The sequence below is a fragment of the Caenorhabditis remanei genome, chromosome I, assembly GCF_010183535.1.
Source record: "Caenorhabditis remanei strain PX506 chromosome I, whole genome shotgun sequence".
Taxonomy (NCBI): Eukaryota; Metazoa; Nematoda; class Chromadorea; order Rhabditida; family Rhabditidae; genus Caenorhabditis; species Caenorhabditis remanei.
In genome coordinates, this window is record NC_071328.1 from 12460521 (window position 1) to 12478799 (window position 18279).

An 18279-nucleotide genomic window follows, 5' to 3' on the forward strand; every position below is an offset into this window, starting at 1 on the left:
TCAATTACAACAAAACATATCCCGTTTTTGGGAATTTCAACTTTAAATTCGTATTTTTGAGAATTTCGATTATAAATTCGTATTTTTAAGAATTTCGATTATAAATTCGTTGATTCCTAGATCGGGAGGATTCAAACCCGCGTCTACTGAAGCGAACCTCAGCCCAGATAAGTATAGACTCCTTCACCCTCTGGTCGAAGTGTGTCTAACCGGAACCGACACAGATAAGAATGGTGGGGGAAGTCAATTACAACAAAACATATCCCGTTTTTGGGAATTTCAACTTTAAATTCGTATTTTTGAGAATTTCGATTATAAATTCGTAGTTTTAAGAATTTCGATTATAAATTCGTTGATTCCTAGATCGGGAGGATTCAAACCCGCGTCTACTGAAGCGAACCTCAGCCCGGATAAGTATAGACTCCTTCACCCTCTGGTCGAAGTGTGTCTAACCGGAACCGACACAGATAAGAATGGTGGGGGAAGTCAATTACAACAAAACATATCCCGTTTTTGGGAATTTCAACTTTAAATTCGTATTTTTGAGAATTTCGATTATAAATTCGTAGTTTTAAGAATTTCGATTATAAATTCGTTGATTCCTAGATCGGGAGGATTCAAACCCGCGTCTACTGAAGCGAACCTCAGCCCAGATAAGTATAGACTCCTTCACCCTCTGGTCGAAGTGTGTCTAACCGGAACCGACACAGATAAGAATGGTGGGGGAAGTCAATTACAACAAAACATATCCCGTTTTTGGGAATTTCAACATTAAATTCGTATTTTTGAGAATTTCGATTATAAATTCGTAGTTTTAAGAATTTCGATTATAAATTCGTTGATTCCTAGATCGGGAGGATTCAAACCCGCGTCTACTGAAGCGAACCTCAGCCCGGATAAGTATAGACTCCTTCACCCTCTGGTCGAAGTGTGTCTAACCGGAACCGACACAGATAAGAATGGTGGGGGAAGTCAATTACAACAAAACATATCCCGTTTTTGGGAATTTCAACATTAAATTCGTATTTTTAAGAATTTCGATTATAAATTCGTAGTTTTAAGAATTTCGATTATAAATTCGTTGATTCCTAGATCGGGAGGATTCAAACCCGCGTCTACTGAAGCGAACCTCAGCCCGGATAAGTATAGACTCCTTCACCCTCTGGTCGAAGTGTGTCTAACCGGAACCGACACAGATAAGAATGGTGGGGGAAGTCAATTACAACAAAACATATCCCGTTTTTGGGAATTTCAACATTAAATTCGTATTTTTAAGAATTTCGATTATAAATTCGTAGTTTTAAGAATTTCGATTATAAATTCGTTGATTCCTAGATCGGGAGGATTCAAACCCGCGTCTACTGAAGCGAACCTCAGCCCAGATAAGTATAGACTCCTTCACCCTCTGGTCGAAGTGTGTCTAACCGGAACCGACACAGATAAGAATGGTGGGGGAAGTCAATTACAACAAAACATATCCCGTTTTTGGGAATTTCAACTTTAAATTCGTATTTTTGAGAATTTCGATTATAAATTCGTAGTTTTAAGAATTTCGATTATAAATTCGTTGATTCCTAGATCGGGAGGATTCAAACCCGCGTCTACTGAAGCGAACCTCAGCCCGGATAAGTATAGACTCCTTCACCCTCTGGTCGAAGTGTGTCTAACCGGAACCGACACAGATAAGAATGGTTGGGGAAGTCAATTACAAAAAACATATCCCGTGTTTGGGAATTTCAACTTTAAATTCGTAATTTTGAGAATTTCAACTTTAAATTCGTAGTTTTAAGAATTTCGATTATAAATTCGTATTTTTAAGAATTTCGATTATAAATTCGTAGTTTTAAGAATTTCGATTATAAATTCGTTGATTCCTAGATCGGGAGGATTCAAACCCGCGTCTACTGAAGCGAACCTCAGCCCGGATAAGTATAGACTCCTTCACCCTCTGGTCGAAGTGTGTCTAACCGGAACCGACACAGATAAGAATGGTTGGGGAAGTCAATTACAAAAAACATATCCCGTTTTTGGGAATTTCAACTTTAAATTCGTATTTTTAAGAATTTCGATTATAAATTCGTATTTTTGAGAATTTCAACTTTAAATTCGTAATTTTGAGAATTTCAACTTTAAATTCGTAGTTTTAAGAATTTCGATTATAAATTCGTTGATTCCTAGATCGGGAGGATTCAAACCCGCGTCTACTGAAGAGAACCTCAGCCCGGGTAAGTATAGACTCCTTCACCCTCTGGTCGAAGTGTGTCTAACCGGAACCGACACAGATAAGAATGGTTGGGGAAGTCAATTACAAAAAACATATCCCGTTTTTGGGAATTTCAACTTTAAATTCGTATTTTTAAGAATTTCGATTATAAATTCGTATTTTTGAGAATTTCAACTTTAAATTCGTAATTTTGAGAATTTCAACTTTAAATTCGTAGTTTTAAGAATTTCGATTATAAATTCGTTGATTCCTAGATCGGGAGGATTCAAACCCGCGTCTACTGAAGAGAACCTCAGCCCGGGTAAGTATAGACTCCTTCACCCTCTGGTCGAAGTGTGTCTAACCGGAACCGACACAGATAAGAATGGTTGGGGAAGTCAATTACAAAAAACATATCCCGTTTTTGGGAATTTCAACTTTAAATTCGTATTTTTAAGAATTTCGATTATAAATTCGTATTTTTGAGAATTTCAACTTTAAATTCGTAATTTTGAGAATTTCAACTTTAAATTCGTAGTTTTAAGAATTTCGATTATAAATTCGTTGATTCCTAGATCGGGAGGATTCAAACCCGCGTCTACTGAAGAGAACCTCAGCCCGGGTAAGTATAGACTCCTTCACCCTCTGGTCGAAGTGTGTCTAACCGGAACCGACACAGATAAGAATGGTTGGGGAAGTCAATTACAAAAAACATATCCCGTTTTTGGGAATTTCAACTTTAAATTCGTATTTTTGAGAATTTCGATTATAAATTCGTAGTTTTAAGAATTTCGATTATAAATTCGTTGATTCCTAGATCGGGAGGATTCAAACCCGCGTCTACTGAAGAGAACCTCAGCCCGGGTAAGTATAGACTCCTTCACCCTCTGGTCGAAGTGTGTCTAACCGGAACCGACACAGATAAGAATGGTTGGGGAAGTCAATTACAAAAAACATATCCCGTTTTTGGGAATTTCAACTTTAAATTCGTATTTTTGAGAATTTCGATTATAAATTCGTAGTTTTAAGAATTTCGATTATAAATTCGTTGATTCCTAGATCGGGAGGATTCAAACCCGCGTCTACTGAAGAGAACCTCAGCCCGGGTAAGTATAGACTCCTTCACCCTCTGGTCGAAGTGTGTCTAACCGGAACCGACACAGATAAGAATGGTTGGGGAAGTCAATTACAACAAAACATATCCCGTTTTTGGGAATTTCAACTTTAAATTCGTATTTTTGAGAATTTCGATTATAAATTCGTAGTTTTAAGAATTTCGATTATAAATTCGTTGATTCCTAGATCGGGAGGATTCAAACCCGCGTCTACTGAAGCGAACCTCAGCCCGGATAAGTATAGACTCCTTCACCCTCTGGTCGAAGTGTGTCTAACCGGAACCGACACAGATAAGAATGGTTGGGGAAGTCAATTACAAAAAACATATCCCGTTTTTGGGAATTTCAACTTTAAATTCGTATTTTTAAGAATTTCGATTATAAATTCGTATTTTTGAGAATTTCAACTTTAAATTCGTAATTTTGAGAATTTCAACTTTAAATTCGTATTTTTGAGAATTTCGATTATAAATTCGTTGATTCCTAGATCGGGAGGATTCAAACCCGCGTCTACTGAAGCGAACCTCAGCCCGGATAAGTATAGACTCCTTCACCCTCTGGTCGAAGTGTGTCTAACCGGAACCGACACAGATAAGAATGGTTGGGGAAGTCAATTACAAAAAACATATCCCGTGTTTGGGAATTTCAACTTTAAATTCGTATTTTTGAGAATTTCAACTTTAAATTCGTAGTTTTAAGAATTTCGATTATAAATTCGTATTTTTAAGAATTTCGATTATAAATTCGTTGATTCCTAGATCGGGAGGATTCAAACCCGCGTCTACTGAAGCGAACCTCAGCCCGGATAAGTATAGACTCCTTCACCCTCTGGTCGAAGTGTGTCTAACCGGAACCGACACAGATAAGAATGGTTGGGGAAGTCAATTACAAAAAACATATCCCGTTTTTGGGAATTTCAACTTTAAATTCGTATTTTTAAGAATTTCGATTATAAATTCGTATTTTTGAGAATTTCAACTTTAAATTCGTAATTTTGAGAATTTCGATTATAAATTCGTAGTTTTAAGAATTTCGATTATAAATTCGTTGATTCCTAGATCGTGAGGATTCAAACCCGCGTCTACTGAAGCGAACCTCAGCCCGGATAAGTATAGACTCCTTCACCCTCTGGTCGAAGTGTGTCTAACCGGAACCGACACAGATAAGAATGGTTGGGGAAGTCAATTACAAAAAACATATCCCGTGTTTGGGAATTTCAACTTTAAATTCGTATTTTTGAGAATTTCAACTTTAAATTCGTAGTTTTAAGAATTTCGATTATAAATTCGTATTTTTAAGAATTTCGATTATAAATTCGTTGATTCCTAGATCGGGAGGATTCAAACCCGCGTCTACTGAAGCGAACCTCAGCCCGGATAAGTATAGACTCCTTCACCCTCTGGTCGAAGTGTGTCTAACCGGAACCGACACAGATAAGAATGGTTGGGGAAGTCAATTACAAAAAACATATCCCGTTTTTGGGAATTTCAACTTTAAATTCGTATTTTTAAGAATTTCGATTATAAATTCGTATTTTTGAGAATTTCAACTTTAAATTCGTAATTTTGAGAATTTCAACTTTAAATTCGTAGTTTTAAGAATTTCGATTATAAATTCGTTGATTCCTAGATCGGGAGGATTCAAACCCGCGTCTACTGAAGAGAACCTCAGCCCGGGTAAGTATAGACTCCTTCACCCTCTGGTCGAAGTGTGTCTAACCGGAACCGACACAGATAAGAATGGTTGGGGAAGTCAATTACAAAAAACATATCCCGTTTTTGGGAATTTCAACTTTAAATTCGTATTTTTAAGAATTTCGATTATAAATTCGTATTTTTGAGAATTTCGATTATAAATTCGTTGATTCCTAGATCGGGAGGATTCAAACCCGCGTCTACTGAAGCGAACCTCAGCCCGGATAAGTATAGACTCCTTCACCCTCTGGTCGAAGTGTGTCTAACCGGAACCGACACAGATAAGAATGGTGGGGGAAGTCAATTACAAAAAACATATCCCGTTTTTGGGAATTTCAACTTTAAATTCGTATTTTTAAGAATTTCGATTATAAATTCGTAATTTTGAGAATTTCAACTTTAAATTCGTATTTTTAAGAATTTCGATTATAAATTCGTATTTTTGAGAATTTCGATTATAAATTCGTTGATTCCTAGATCGGGAGGATTCAAACCCGCGTCTACTGAAGAGAACCTCAGCCCGGGTAAGTATAGACTCCTTCACCCTCTGGTCGAAGTGTGTCTAACCGGAACCGACACAGATAAGAATGGTGGGGGAAGTCAATTACAACAAAACATATCCCGTTTTTGGGAATTTCAACTTTAAATTCGTATTTTTGAGAATTTCGATTATAAATTCGTAATTTTGAGAATTTCAACTTTAAATTCGTATTTTTAAGAATTTCGATTATAAATTCGTATTTTTGAGAATTTCAACTTTAAATTCGTATTTTTAAGAATTTCGATTATAAATTCGTATTTTTAAGAATTTCGATTATAAATTCGTATTTTTAAGAATTTCGATTATAAATTCGTATTTTTAAGAATTTCGATTATAAATTCGTATTTTAAGAATTTCGATTATAAATTCGTAATTTTGAGAATTTCAACTTTAAATTCGTATTTTTAAGAATTTCGATTATAAATTCGTATTTTGAGAATTTCGATTATAAATTCGTTGATTCCTAGATCGGGAGGATTCAAACCCGCGTCTACTGAAGCGAACCTCAGCCCGGATAAGTATAGACTCCTTCACCCTCTGGTCGAAGTGTGTCTAACCGGAACCGACACAGATAAGAATGGTGGGGGAAGTCAATTACAAAAAACATATCCCGTTTTTGGGAATTTCAACTTTAAATTCGTATTTTTAAGAATTTCGATTATAAATTCGTATTTTTGAGAATTTCAACTTTAAATTCGTATTTTAAGAATTTCGATTATAAATTCGTATTTTTGAGAATTTCAACTTTAAATTCGTATTTTTAAGAATTTCGATTATAAATTCGTATTTTTAAGAATTTCGATTATAAATTCGTATTTTAAGAATTTCGATTATAAATTCGTATTTTAAGAATTTCGATTATAAATTCGTATTTTAAGAATTTCGATTATAAATTCGTAATTTTGAGAATTTCAACTTTAAATTCGTATTTTTAAGAATTTCGATTATAAATTCGTATTTTTGAGAATTTCGATTATAAATTCGTTGATTCCTAGATCGGGAGGATTCAAACCCGCGTCTACTGAAGCGAACCTCAGCCCGGATAAGTATAGACTCCTTCACCCTCTGGTCGAAGTGTGTCTAACCGGAACCGACACAGATAAGAATGGTTGGGGAAGTCAATTACAAAAAACATATCCCGTTTTTGGGAAGTTCAACTTTAAATTCGTATTTTTAAGAATTTCGATTATAAATTCGTATTTTTGAGAATTACAACTTTAAATTCGTAATTTTGAGAATTTCAACTTTAAATTCGTAGTTTTAAGAATTTCGATTATAAATTCGTTGATTCCTAGATCGGGAGGATTCAAACCCGCGTCTACTGAAGCGAACCTCAGCCCGGATAAGTATAGACTCCTTCACCCTCTGGTCGAAGTGTGTCTAACCGGAACCGACACAGATAAGAATGGTGGGGGAAGTCAATTACAAAAAACATATCCCGTTTTTGGGAATTTCAACTTTAAATTCGTATTTTTAAGAATTTCGATTATAAATTCGTATTTTTGAGAATTTCAACTTTAAATTCGTATTTTTAAGAATTTCGATTATAAATTCGTATTTTTGAGAATTTCAACTTTAAATTCGTATTTTTAAGAATTTCGATTATAAATTCGTATTTTTAAGAATTTCGATTATAAATTCGTATTTTTAAGAATTTCGATTATAAATTCGTATTTTTAAGAATTTCGATTATAAATTCGTATTTTTAAGAATTTCGATTATAAATTCGTAATTTTGAGAATTTCAACTTTAAATTCGTATTTTTAAGAATTTCGATTATAAATTCGTATTTTTGAGAATTTCGATTATAAATTCGTTGATTCCTAGATCGGGAGGATTCAAACCCGCGTCTACTGAAGCGAACCTCAGCCCGGATAAGTATAGACTCCTTCACCCTCTGGTCGAAGTGTGTCTAACCGGAACCGACACAGATAAGAATGGTTGGGGAAGTCAATTACAAAAAACATATCCCGTTTTTGGGAAGTTCAACTTTAAATTCGTATTTTTAAGAATTTCGATTATAAATTCGTATTTTTGAGAATTTCAACTTTAAATTCGTAATTTTGAGAATTTCAACTTTAAATTCGTAGTTTTAAGAATTTCGATTATAAATTCGTTGATTCCTAGATCGGGAGGATTCAAACCCGCGTCTACTGAAGAGAACCTCAGCCCGGATAAGTATAGACTCCTTCACCCTCTGGTCGAAGTGTGTCTAACCGGAACCGACACAGATAAGAATGGTTGGGGAAGTCAATTACAAAAAACATATCCCGTTTTTGGGAATTTCAACTTTAAATTCGTATTTTTAAGAATTTCGATTATAAATTCGTATTTTTGAGAATTTCAACTTTAAATTCGTATTTTAAGAATTTCGATTATAAATTCGTAGTTTTAAGAATTTGGATTATAAATTCGTTGATTCCTAGATCGGGAGGATTCAAACCCGCGTCTACTGAAGCGAACCTCAGCCCGGGTAAGTATAGACTCCTTCACCCTCTGGTCGAAGTGTGTCTAACCGGAACCGACACAGATAAGAATGGTTGGGGAAGTCAATTACAAAAAACATATCCCGTTTTTGGGAATTTCAACTTTAAATTCGTATTTTTAAGAATTTCGATTATAAATTCGTATTTTTGAGAATTTCGATTATAAATTCGTTGATTCCTAGATCGGGAGGATTCAAACCCGCGTCTACTGAAGCGAACCTCAGCCCGGGTAAGTATAGACTCCTTCACCCTCTGGTCGAAGTGTGTCTAACCGGAACCGACACAGATAAGAATGGTTGGGGAAGTCAATTACAAAAAACATATCCCGTTTTTGGGAAGTTCAACTTTAAATTCGTATTTTTAAGAATTTCGATTATAAATTCGTATTTTTGAGAATTTCGATTATAAATTCGTTGATTCCTAGATCGGGAGGATTCAAACCCGCGTCTACTGAAGCGAACCTCAGCCCGGATAAGTATAGACTCCTTCACCCTCTGGTCGAAGTGTGTCTAACCGGAACCGACACAGATAAGAATGGTTGGGGAAGTCAATTACAAAAAACATATCCCGTTTTTGGGAAGTTCAACTTTAAATTCGTATTTTTAAGAATTTCGATTATAAATTCGTATTTTTGAGAATTACAACTTTAAATTCGTAATTTTGAGAATTTCAACTTTAAATTCGTAGTTTTAAGAATTTCGATTATAAATTCGTTGATTCCTAGATCGGGAGGATTCAAACCCGCGTCTACTGAAGCGAACCTCAGCCCGGATAAGTATAGACTCCTTCACCCTCTGGTCGAAGTGTGTCTAACCGGAACCGACACAGATAAGAATGGTGGGGGAAGTCAATTACAAAAAACATATCCCGTTTTTGGGAATTTCAACTTTAAATTCGTATTTTTAAGAATTTCGATTATAAATTCGTATTTTTGAGAATTTCAACTTTAAATTCGTATTTTTAAGAATTTCGATTATAAATTCGTATTTTTGAGAATTTCAACTTTAAATTCGTATTTTTAAGAATTTCGATTATAAATTCGTATTTTTAAGAATTTCGATTATAAATTCGTATTTTTAAGAATTTCGATTATAAATTCGTATTTTTAAGAATTTCGATTATAAATTCGTATTTTTAAGAATTTCGATTATAAATTCGTAATTTTGAGAATTTCAACTTTAAATTCGTATTTTTAAGAATTTCGATTATAAATTCGTATTTTTGAGAATTTCGATTATAAATTCGTTGATTCCTAGATCGGGAGGATTCAAACCCGCGTCTACTGAAGCGAACCTCAGCCCGGATAAGTATAGACTCCTTCACCCTCTGGTCGAAGTGTGTCTAACCGGAACCGACACAGATAAGAATGGTTGGGGAAGTCAATTACAAAAAACATATCCCGTTTTTGGGAAGTTCAACTTTAAATTCGTATTTTTAAGAATTTCGATTATAAATTCGTATTTTTGAGAATTTCAACTTTAAATTCGTAATTTTGAGAATTTCAACTTTAAATTCGTAGTTTTAAGAATTTCGATTATAAATTCGTTGATTCCTAGATCGGGAGGATTCAAACCCGCGTCTACTGAAGAGAACCTCAGCCCGGATAAGTATAGACTCCTTCACCCTCTGGTCGAAGTGTGTCTAACCGGAACCGACACAGATAAGAATGGTTGGGGAAGTCAATTACAAAAAACATATCCCGTTTTTGGGAATTTCAACTTTAAATTCGTATTTTTAAGAATTTCGATTATAAATTCGTATTTTTGAGAATTTCAACTTTAAATTCGTATTTTTAAGAATTTCGATTATAAATTCGTAGTTTTAAGAATTTGGATTATAAATTCGTTGATTCCTAGATCGGGAGGATTCAAACCCGCGTCTACTGAAGCGAACCTCAGCCCGGGTAAGTATAGACTCCTTCACCCTCTGGTCGAAGTGTGTCTAACCGGAACCGACACAGATAAGAATGGTTGGGGAAGTCAATTACAAAAAACATATCCCGTTTTTGGGAATTTCAACTTTAAATTCGTATTTTTAAGAATTTCGATTATAAATTCGTATTTTTGAGAATTTCAACTTTAAATTCGTATTTTTAAGAATTTCGATTATAAATTCGTATTTTTGAGAATTTCGATTATAAATTCGTTGATTCCTAGATCGGGAGGATTCAAACCCGCGTCTACTGAAGCGAACCTCAGCCCGGATAAGTATAGACTCCTTCACCCTCTGGTCGAAGTGTGTCTAACCGGAACCGACACAGATAAGAATGGTGGGGGAAGTCAATTACAACAAAACATATCCCGTTTTTGGGAATTTCAACTTTAAATTCGTATTTTTGAGAATTTCGATTATAAATTCGTAATTTTGAGAATTTCAACTTTAAATTCGTATTTTTAAGAATTTCGATTATAAATTCGTATTTTTGAGAATTTCAACTTTAAATTCGTATTTTTAAGAATTTCGATTATAAATTCGTATTTTTAAGAATTTCGATTATAAATTCGTTGATTCCTAGATCGGGAGGATTCAAACCCGCGTCTACTGAAGAGAACCTCAGCCCGGATAAGTATAGACTCCTTCACCCTCTGGTCGAAGTGTGTCTAACCGGAACCGACACAGATAAGAATGGTGGGGGAAGTCAATTACAACAAAACATATCCCGTTTTTGGGAATTTCAACTTTAAATTCGTATTTTTGAGAATTTCGATTATAAATTCGTAATTTTGAGAATTTCAACTTTAAATTCGTATTTTTAAGAATTTCGATTATAAATTCGTATTTTTGAGAATTTCGATTATAAATTCGTTGATTCCTAGATCGGGAGGATTCAAACCCGCGTCTACTGAAGCGAACCTCAGCCCGGATAAGTATAGACTCCTTCACCCTCTGGTCGAAGTGTGTCTAACCGGAACCGACACAGATAAGAATGGTGGGGGAAGTCAATTACAACAAAACATATCCCGTTTTTGGGAATTTCAACTTTAAATTCGTATTTTTGAGAATTTCGATTATAAATTCGTAATTTTGAGAATTTCAACTTTAAATTCGTATTTTTAAGAATTTCGATTATAAATTCGTATTTTTGAGAATTTCGATTATAAATTCGTTGATTCCTAGATCGGGAGGATTCAAACCCGCGTCTACTGAAGCGAACCTCAGCCCGGATAAGTATAGACTCCTTCACCCTCTGGTCGAAGTGTGTCTAACCGGAACCGACACAGATAAGAATGGTGGGGGAAGTCAATTACAACAAAACATATCCCGTTTTTGGGAATTTCAACTTTAAATTCGTATTTTTAAGAATTTCGATTATAAATTCGTATTTTTGAGAATTTCAACTTTAAATTCGTATTTTTAAGAATTTCGATTATAAATTCGTATTTTTAAGAATTTCGATTATAAATTCGTTGATTCCTAGATCGGGAGGATTCAAACCCGCGTCTACTGAAGCGAACCTCAGCCCGGATAAGTATAGACTCCTTCACCCTCTGGTCGAAGTGTGTCTAACCGGAACCGACACAGATAAGAATGGTGGGGGAAGTCAATTACAACAAAACATATCCCGTTTTTGGGAATTTCAACTTTAAATTCGTATTTTTGAGAATTTCGATTATAAATTCGTAATTTTGAGAATTTCAACTTTAAATTCGTATTTTTAAGAATTTCGATTATAAATTCGTATTTTTGAGAATTTCGATTATAAATTCGTTGATTCCTAGATCGGGAGGATTCAAACCCGCGTCTACTGAAGCGAACCTCAGCCCGGATAAGTATAGACTCCTTCACCCTCTGGTCGAAGTGTGTCTAACCGGAACCGACACAGATAAGAATGGTGGGGGAAGTCAATTACAACAAAACATATCCCGTTTTTGGGAATTTCAACTTTAAATTCGTATTTTTAAGAATTTCGATTATAAATTCGTAATTTTGAGAATTTCAACTTTAAATTCGTATTTTTAAGAATTTCGATTATAAATTCGTATTTTTGAGAATTTCGATTATAAATTCGTTGATTCCTAGATCGGGAGGATTCAAACCCGCGTCTACTGAAGCGAACCTCAGCCCGGATAAGTATAGACTCCTTCACCCTCTGGTCGAAGTGTGTCTAACCGGAACCGACACAGATAAGAATGGTGGGGGAAGTCAATTACAACAAAACATATCCCGTTTTTGGGAATTTCAACTTTAAATTCGTATTTTTGAGAATTTCGATTATAAATTCGTAGTTTTAAGAATTTCGATTATAAATTCGTTGATTCCTAGATCGGGAGGATTCAAACCCGCGTCTACTGAAGCGAACCTCAGCCCGGATAAGTATAGACTCCTTCACCCTCTGGTCGAAGTGTGTCTAACCGGAACCGACACAGATAAGAATGGTTGGGGAAGTCAATTACAAAAAACATATCCCGTGTTTGGGAATTTCAACTTTAAATTCGTAATTTTGAGAATTTCAACTTTAAATTCGTAGTTTTAATAATTTCGATTATAAATTCGTATTTTTAAGAATTTCGATTATAAATTCGTTGATTCCTAGATCGGGAGGATTCAAACCCGCGTCTACTGAAGCGAACCTCAGCCCGGATAAGTATAGACTCCTTCACCCTCTGGTCGAAGTGTGTCTAACCGGAACCGACACAGATAAGAATGGTTGGGGAAGTCAATTACAAAAAACATATCCCGTGTTTGGGAATTTCAACTTTAAATTCGTATTTTTGAGAATTTCAACTTTAAATTCGTAGTTTTAAGAATTTCGATTATAAATTCGTATTTTTAAGAATTTCGATTATAAATTCGTTGATTCCTAGATCGGGAGGATTCAAACCCGCGTCTACTGAAGCGAACCTCAGCCCGGATAAGTATAGACTCCTTCACCCTCTGGTCGAAGTGTGTCTAACCGGAACCGACACAGATAAGAATGGTTGGGGAAGTCAATTACAAAAAACATATCCCGTTTTTGGGAATTTCAACTTTAAATTCGTATTTTTGAGAATTTCAACTTTAAATTCGTAGTTTTAAGAATTTCGATTATAAATTCGTATTTTTAAGAATTTCGATTATAAATTCGTTGATTCCTAGATCGGGAGGATTCAAACCCGCGTCTACTGAAGCGAACCTCAGCCCGGATAAGTATAGACTCCTTCACCCTCTGGTCGAAGTGTGTCTAACCGGAACCGACACAGATAAGAATGGTTGGGGAAGTCAATTACAAAAAACATATCCCGTTTTTGGGAATTTCAACTTTAAATTCGTATTTTTAAGAATTTCGATTATAAATTCGTATTTTTGAGAATTTCAACTTTAAATTCGTAATTTTGAGAATTTCAACTTTAAATTCGTATTTTTAAGAATTTCGATTATAAATTCGTATTTTTGAGAATTTCGATTATAAATTCGTTGATTCCTAGATCGGGAGGATTCAAACCCGCGTCTACTGAAGCGAACCTCAGCCCGGATAAGTATAGACTCCTTCACCCTCTGGTCGAAGTGTGTCTAACCGGAACCGACACAGATAAGAATGGTGGGGGAAGTCAGTAACTTACCAATTTTCGAGTGACCTTTTGTGTGACTCTCCTCGTCGGGGCATTCATCGATTTGTGACGACAGTCTTCCATCTGTCGATGCGCAGGTCGTGTTTCTATCGGCTTCAAGGAGATGGTTGCACGGGATGCTGAAAGTAACAGTTGAATTAAACGTGAATGATGTAACGTGTTTTGGGAAGCGATAGAAAATAGAATGTAAATGTGAGAAATTAAAAAAAGGTCTTCTTGTAGGCCGGAATGAGTGGAGAATGACTAAAGACTGGTCTACTAGAGTAGATGTGTGAACAGGGCGGGGCCTATTGCCCTCGTCCGGTAAGATTTCCCAAAGAGATTTGGGTTATAGATGCTATGTGAAGATAATAACGATAATAAAGATGAGAATATGTATTATTGATTTTCCAAGAGCAGTAGGAAAATAAGAAAACTTTACTATTTTCGGAACATTTTTCGTGTTCTGCTGGAAGAGTTCATATCAAACTACTGATATGTGATAGTATGAACGTTTTGGCAATGTGGTGGTACAGTAACTGTAGTTTGTCTTGTAGGGAAAAGCTACTGGTAAACGAAGAATTGAGAATCTCACATGAAAGTTTGAAATTTTACTTTACCTCAAAATAGAAGGAGTACAAAAATTACTGGAGATTGACTCTAGTATCAATATTAAAATCATGAATCAAAGAGGTAGTAACTTGAGCGAAAATTTAAAAAAGGGACGTAAGCAGCGCAGGTCGGTCGGAGGCCGAGAAAACCAGAGAACTCAAAAAGAGAAGACCGCTCAGTTCGACAGTGAAAGGGACAACTGACTCTATTCCGAATTTCTAATCTCATATGGTCATGGGGGCGGGGCGTGTCCTATTTACTGTCATCTATTAGATTTCCCAGGAAGATAAGTGACAGATGGGACCGTTTGCGGAAGAGAGTAACAATAAGAACATAGGCCGACTTCTTCACATTCATTGATATTTATTTGTTGTTTTTTGTGGTTGCACCTGTCGAGATGAGATATCTATCAACTATCTGCCAAGTAGTGCAATTACTGTTCTCTGGGAAATGTATCGATTGACGGAAGGAATTCAAATATTTAACATTGAGGTTTCAACTTTCAAACCTTAAAAAAAGCTGCAGCTAATCACGTGCAATCTATCACTCCAAAACTGGAAAAAGCTGTATCTAATGTCAGAAATGATCGTGTTCCCAGTGATTTCAGCGAATGTTTTGACTGTAGTAAAGGGAAAGCTAGTTTTTCAATCAGTTCTTGCAAATACATTATAACAGTAAAATAAGACATTCGGAAAAAAATGCAAATAATTTATTAAATACAATCTTTGATGCAAACATTATTAATTGCATTTTTATGTGATAATAGAAACCAGAAATCATTCAACCATGACGAAGAATGCTTTCCGACAATAAGCATTCAGTCTATACTCCGGATCATGTACAAAGTTCATATCCATCTCTTGTCCATCCATGTTTTGACCTACAATGATCTTCTGATAGTCTCTTATCATTTCACGAGACAGTGGCTTCGAATCGATAATATGGAGTCTCATCCCAATTGTGGCAATTTTTCCATCAGTTCTTGTGATATCCACTCCTCCATACACTTTGAATATTTGTGTCCCGTTCCAGGGTGATCTAAAAATTGTGAATTTGTTAGATATTGTTCACTCTTGAAGGGAAAAATAGCGGTTTTTTGAAGGATTTTTAAAATTTAAAACTCACAAGTACTCCCGTCTAAGAGTCCGAACATCTCTTATCTCTCCATCCAATCCTTTCAAAATAATAGACCAATCCAAGTTCTCTGCCGCATCAATAAAATAAAACTCCACTCGTTGGTTAGTCTTCATTTCCTTCCAATTCTTCATAAATGAATTCAAATCTCGATTGGTCAGAGATGTCTCTCCAGATATATAGACACAGTCCATACTGATCAGATGGTCGAGATCTAGCAGTTTCTCACTTGAATCTAATTCCAAACTGTCCACTTTTCCATTGACTTTCAACACGGCACGTTCAGTGGCATAGTAATTCCCATAGAAGCTCAAAACTCCAATATCCTTCTTGAAATTCTGCATAAACCAATTCGAATAGAACTCATCGCCTTCTTTCTCATTGTGTGCTGATAAGTATGGAATCTTAGACAACTTCTCGTGCTGATTGAGCCAATTGATGAATACATTGAGGTTACTCGATTTCATCACTGGATCGATAATCACTGTCATTGCTCGAAATTCACATTTGAATATTTTCTGACAATGATCTATAAATTTTCCAACCGATTTTCCCGCATTTTTTGAGTATATATCCAAATATCGTTCATGTTTGTATTTCTCATAATTACGGAGACCTGGATACAGTCGGAAGTACCAGTGAGTACTTAAACAGTAAGCAGGGTTGCCCAGGTGTACTTCGTAACATTTGGATACTCTCAGCCTTAGTTTCAAATATGGTATTTCGATCAACTGAGAGATTTCCTTAGTTTTCTGAGAGACTCTTGAGAAGAGGTATCGGTTTCGAAATGTCCGATTTTAAAACGTCCGGTTTCGAAATGTCCGGTTTTAAAACGTCCGATTTTAAAACGTCCGGTTTCAAAATGTCCGGTTTCAAAATGTCCGGTTTTAAAACGTCCGATTTTAAAACGTCCGGTTTTAAAACGTCCGATTTTAAAACGTCCGGTTTCGAAATGTCCGGTTTTAAAACGTCCGGTTTCGAAATGTCCGGTTTTAAAACGTCCGGTTTCAAAATGTCCGGTTTTAAGACGTCCGGTTCCGAAGTGTCCGGTGTCTGAAAATTAACATTGATGTCCACCATCTATAAGTTTCTAATTAACTTTAATCTCATAATTCTTACGTGAAAACCTCTACTGAGTTTCACCATTTTATTGCTCGATTACCCTACTGACCTTCCATGAAACGTCACATCTTGTACGTGTATTTCTTCATTCCCATACTACTCGGATATTCTATAGATCCAACTACTTGCAACTCTCCTCGAACTACTTATCTAAATAATATGTCGATCAGTAAGTTTCTAATTAACTCTAATCCAAACGGAATCTTTTTTTTAGCATCTATTCACGATCTTGACCTGATATCAAAACTCATCGTAGAAAAAATGAGAATACTGTCTCAACATCCACGTATCATGAATCTTGGTGTTATTTGGGATGGTCTGATAACTGAGAACGGATTACAAGTGAAGAGAGGAACTCTATACAACCGGTATGTTTTCTTATCAATCACCTTATCACTGATGAGTGAATCTATTTTTGCAGACTCCGAGAAAAAATTGAACCAGCTCTACTTGACATAACAGATCTGACGGAAGAAGAGAAGATAAAAATTCTCTTCTGCGCCTCGAGTCGTCTTGATGATAGACTCAAGTCGATGTAAGTTAGCTTTCTTTCCTTTTTTACTCGAATTATAATGGTTTCTACTTTCAGTACCCCAAACGCCGAATTTGATTCGGAAAATCGAATCATCAAAACAAAAATTGGGAACGAGTGGATAGAAGGGGATCACACGGGAAAGTTAAAGAACAGATTCCAAAGAGCAAAAGAGGCGGAGGCGGAGGAAATAGAGAGGGTGCGGAGACGGGAGGCAATAGCCATAAGAACGGCTCCGTACCCTGATCGATCGAAACGACGTCGACTAACTTGAACTCGACTACTAACCATTATTTTACTAACCAAAATAAACTATTTTTTGATTACGCTTCTTTTATCTCAATCTTCAGAAAACACTTCAGCAGAATAGTTTGATCTACCTCTACAAAAATTAGGAAACAATTGCAGATTCAGAAACTTTTTTTCCATTTCTGGCTTCCTTCTGGACTCTGTATTCCTTCGGCTACTCTTCCAGTTCCAGAGTTTCAGAGTTGCGAGACTTCAAAACATCCTTGCCTTACATTAGTTTGTCCTCCGATTTCTCCTGGAAAAAGAGAACTTTAAAATATAGTTTTTTGTAAAAATGGTTTGCAGGTTTCGACCGATTCCGTTGGACCTGACATTAAAAATGTTATATTTCTAGTGAAAGGGAGAGCTCGGTCATCATCAGCAACGACTCTCCCTTTATTCAACAAGAAATCGAACTAGACAGACTGTTCTCTTCCGAAACTACTCTCACAGAAAAGAATTGAAAAAATTCAATTTCTCTGAAATTTCTATTAAAATCGTATTTTTCTTGAAAAAAATAACTCTCAACAATCCTATTTCAAATTACTGCTCGTTTGAGTGGCATTTCCTAGGCCGCCGGCCGTGTACTCCTCGAGCGATTGACGGTGCACTGCCTCCTGCACGAGAAAAGCGACGCTAAATGCACGAGAAAAGCGACGTCTGCCGTCTCCAATCTCTCACGCGTGCAAATAGAGCGCACTTGCATTAGACACTGGAATTTTTTTTGCTGAAATTGAAAAGGTTGTCGGCGACTAAAAAAACATAATATTTGGAGACTGAAAGTGGTATAAATGGAAAGAAGGGATTTTTAGCTATAATTTGATATACAAAACATACATCAACACTGGGTCTGGAATGATTATGGCGAGACACCATATCGAATTCACATTTTCTATGAATTTAGAACATTTTCCGAAGTTTTTCTTGTTTTTTTGTTATAAAAATCATAAATTGTGTTGATTTGTGCTGTAATATGGATGATAACCACAAAAAATACAATATGTTCACACTCTTCATATCACTC

At 35.7% G+C, this 18279-nt stretch overlaps 2 protein-coding genes across 2 annotated transcripts; one reads left to right on the forward strand and one right to left on the reverse strand.

The window, feature by feature from the left end:
• Nucleotides 1–14955: 14955 nt before the first annotated feature.
• Nucleotides 14956–15804, reverse strand: GCK72_002798 (uncharacterized protein; the record flags this gene model as incomplete). The annotated part of the gene is made up of 2 exons (XM_053723613.1): nucleotides 14956–15217; nucleotides 15305–15804. 2 exons carry the CDS (start codon nucleotides 15802–15804, stop codon nucleotides 14956–14958), a joined length of 762 nt encoding a protein of 253 aa, XP_053592258.1.
• Nucleotides 15805–16489: 685 nt separating this feature from the next.
• GCK72_002799 (uncharacterized protein) lies at nucleotides 16490–17241 on the forward strand (the record flags this gene model as incomplete). Its single annotated transcript, XM_053723614.1, has 4 exons — nucleotides 16490–16604; nucleotides 16650–16803; nucleotides 16857–16970; nucleotides 17025–17241. The coding sequence occupies 4 exons, from the start codon at nucleotides 16490–16492 to the stop codon at nucleotides 17239–17241; spliced, it is 600 nt and encodes a 199-aa protein (XP_053592259.1).
• Between the last annotated feature and the right edge of the window lie 1038 nt (nucleotides 17242–18279).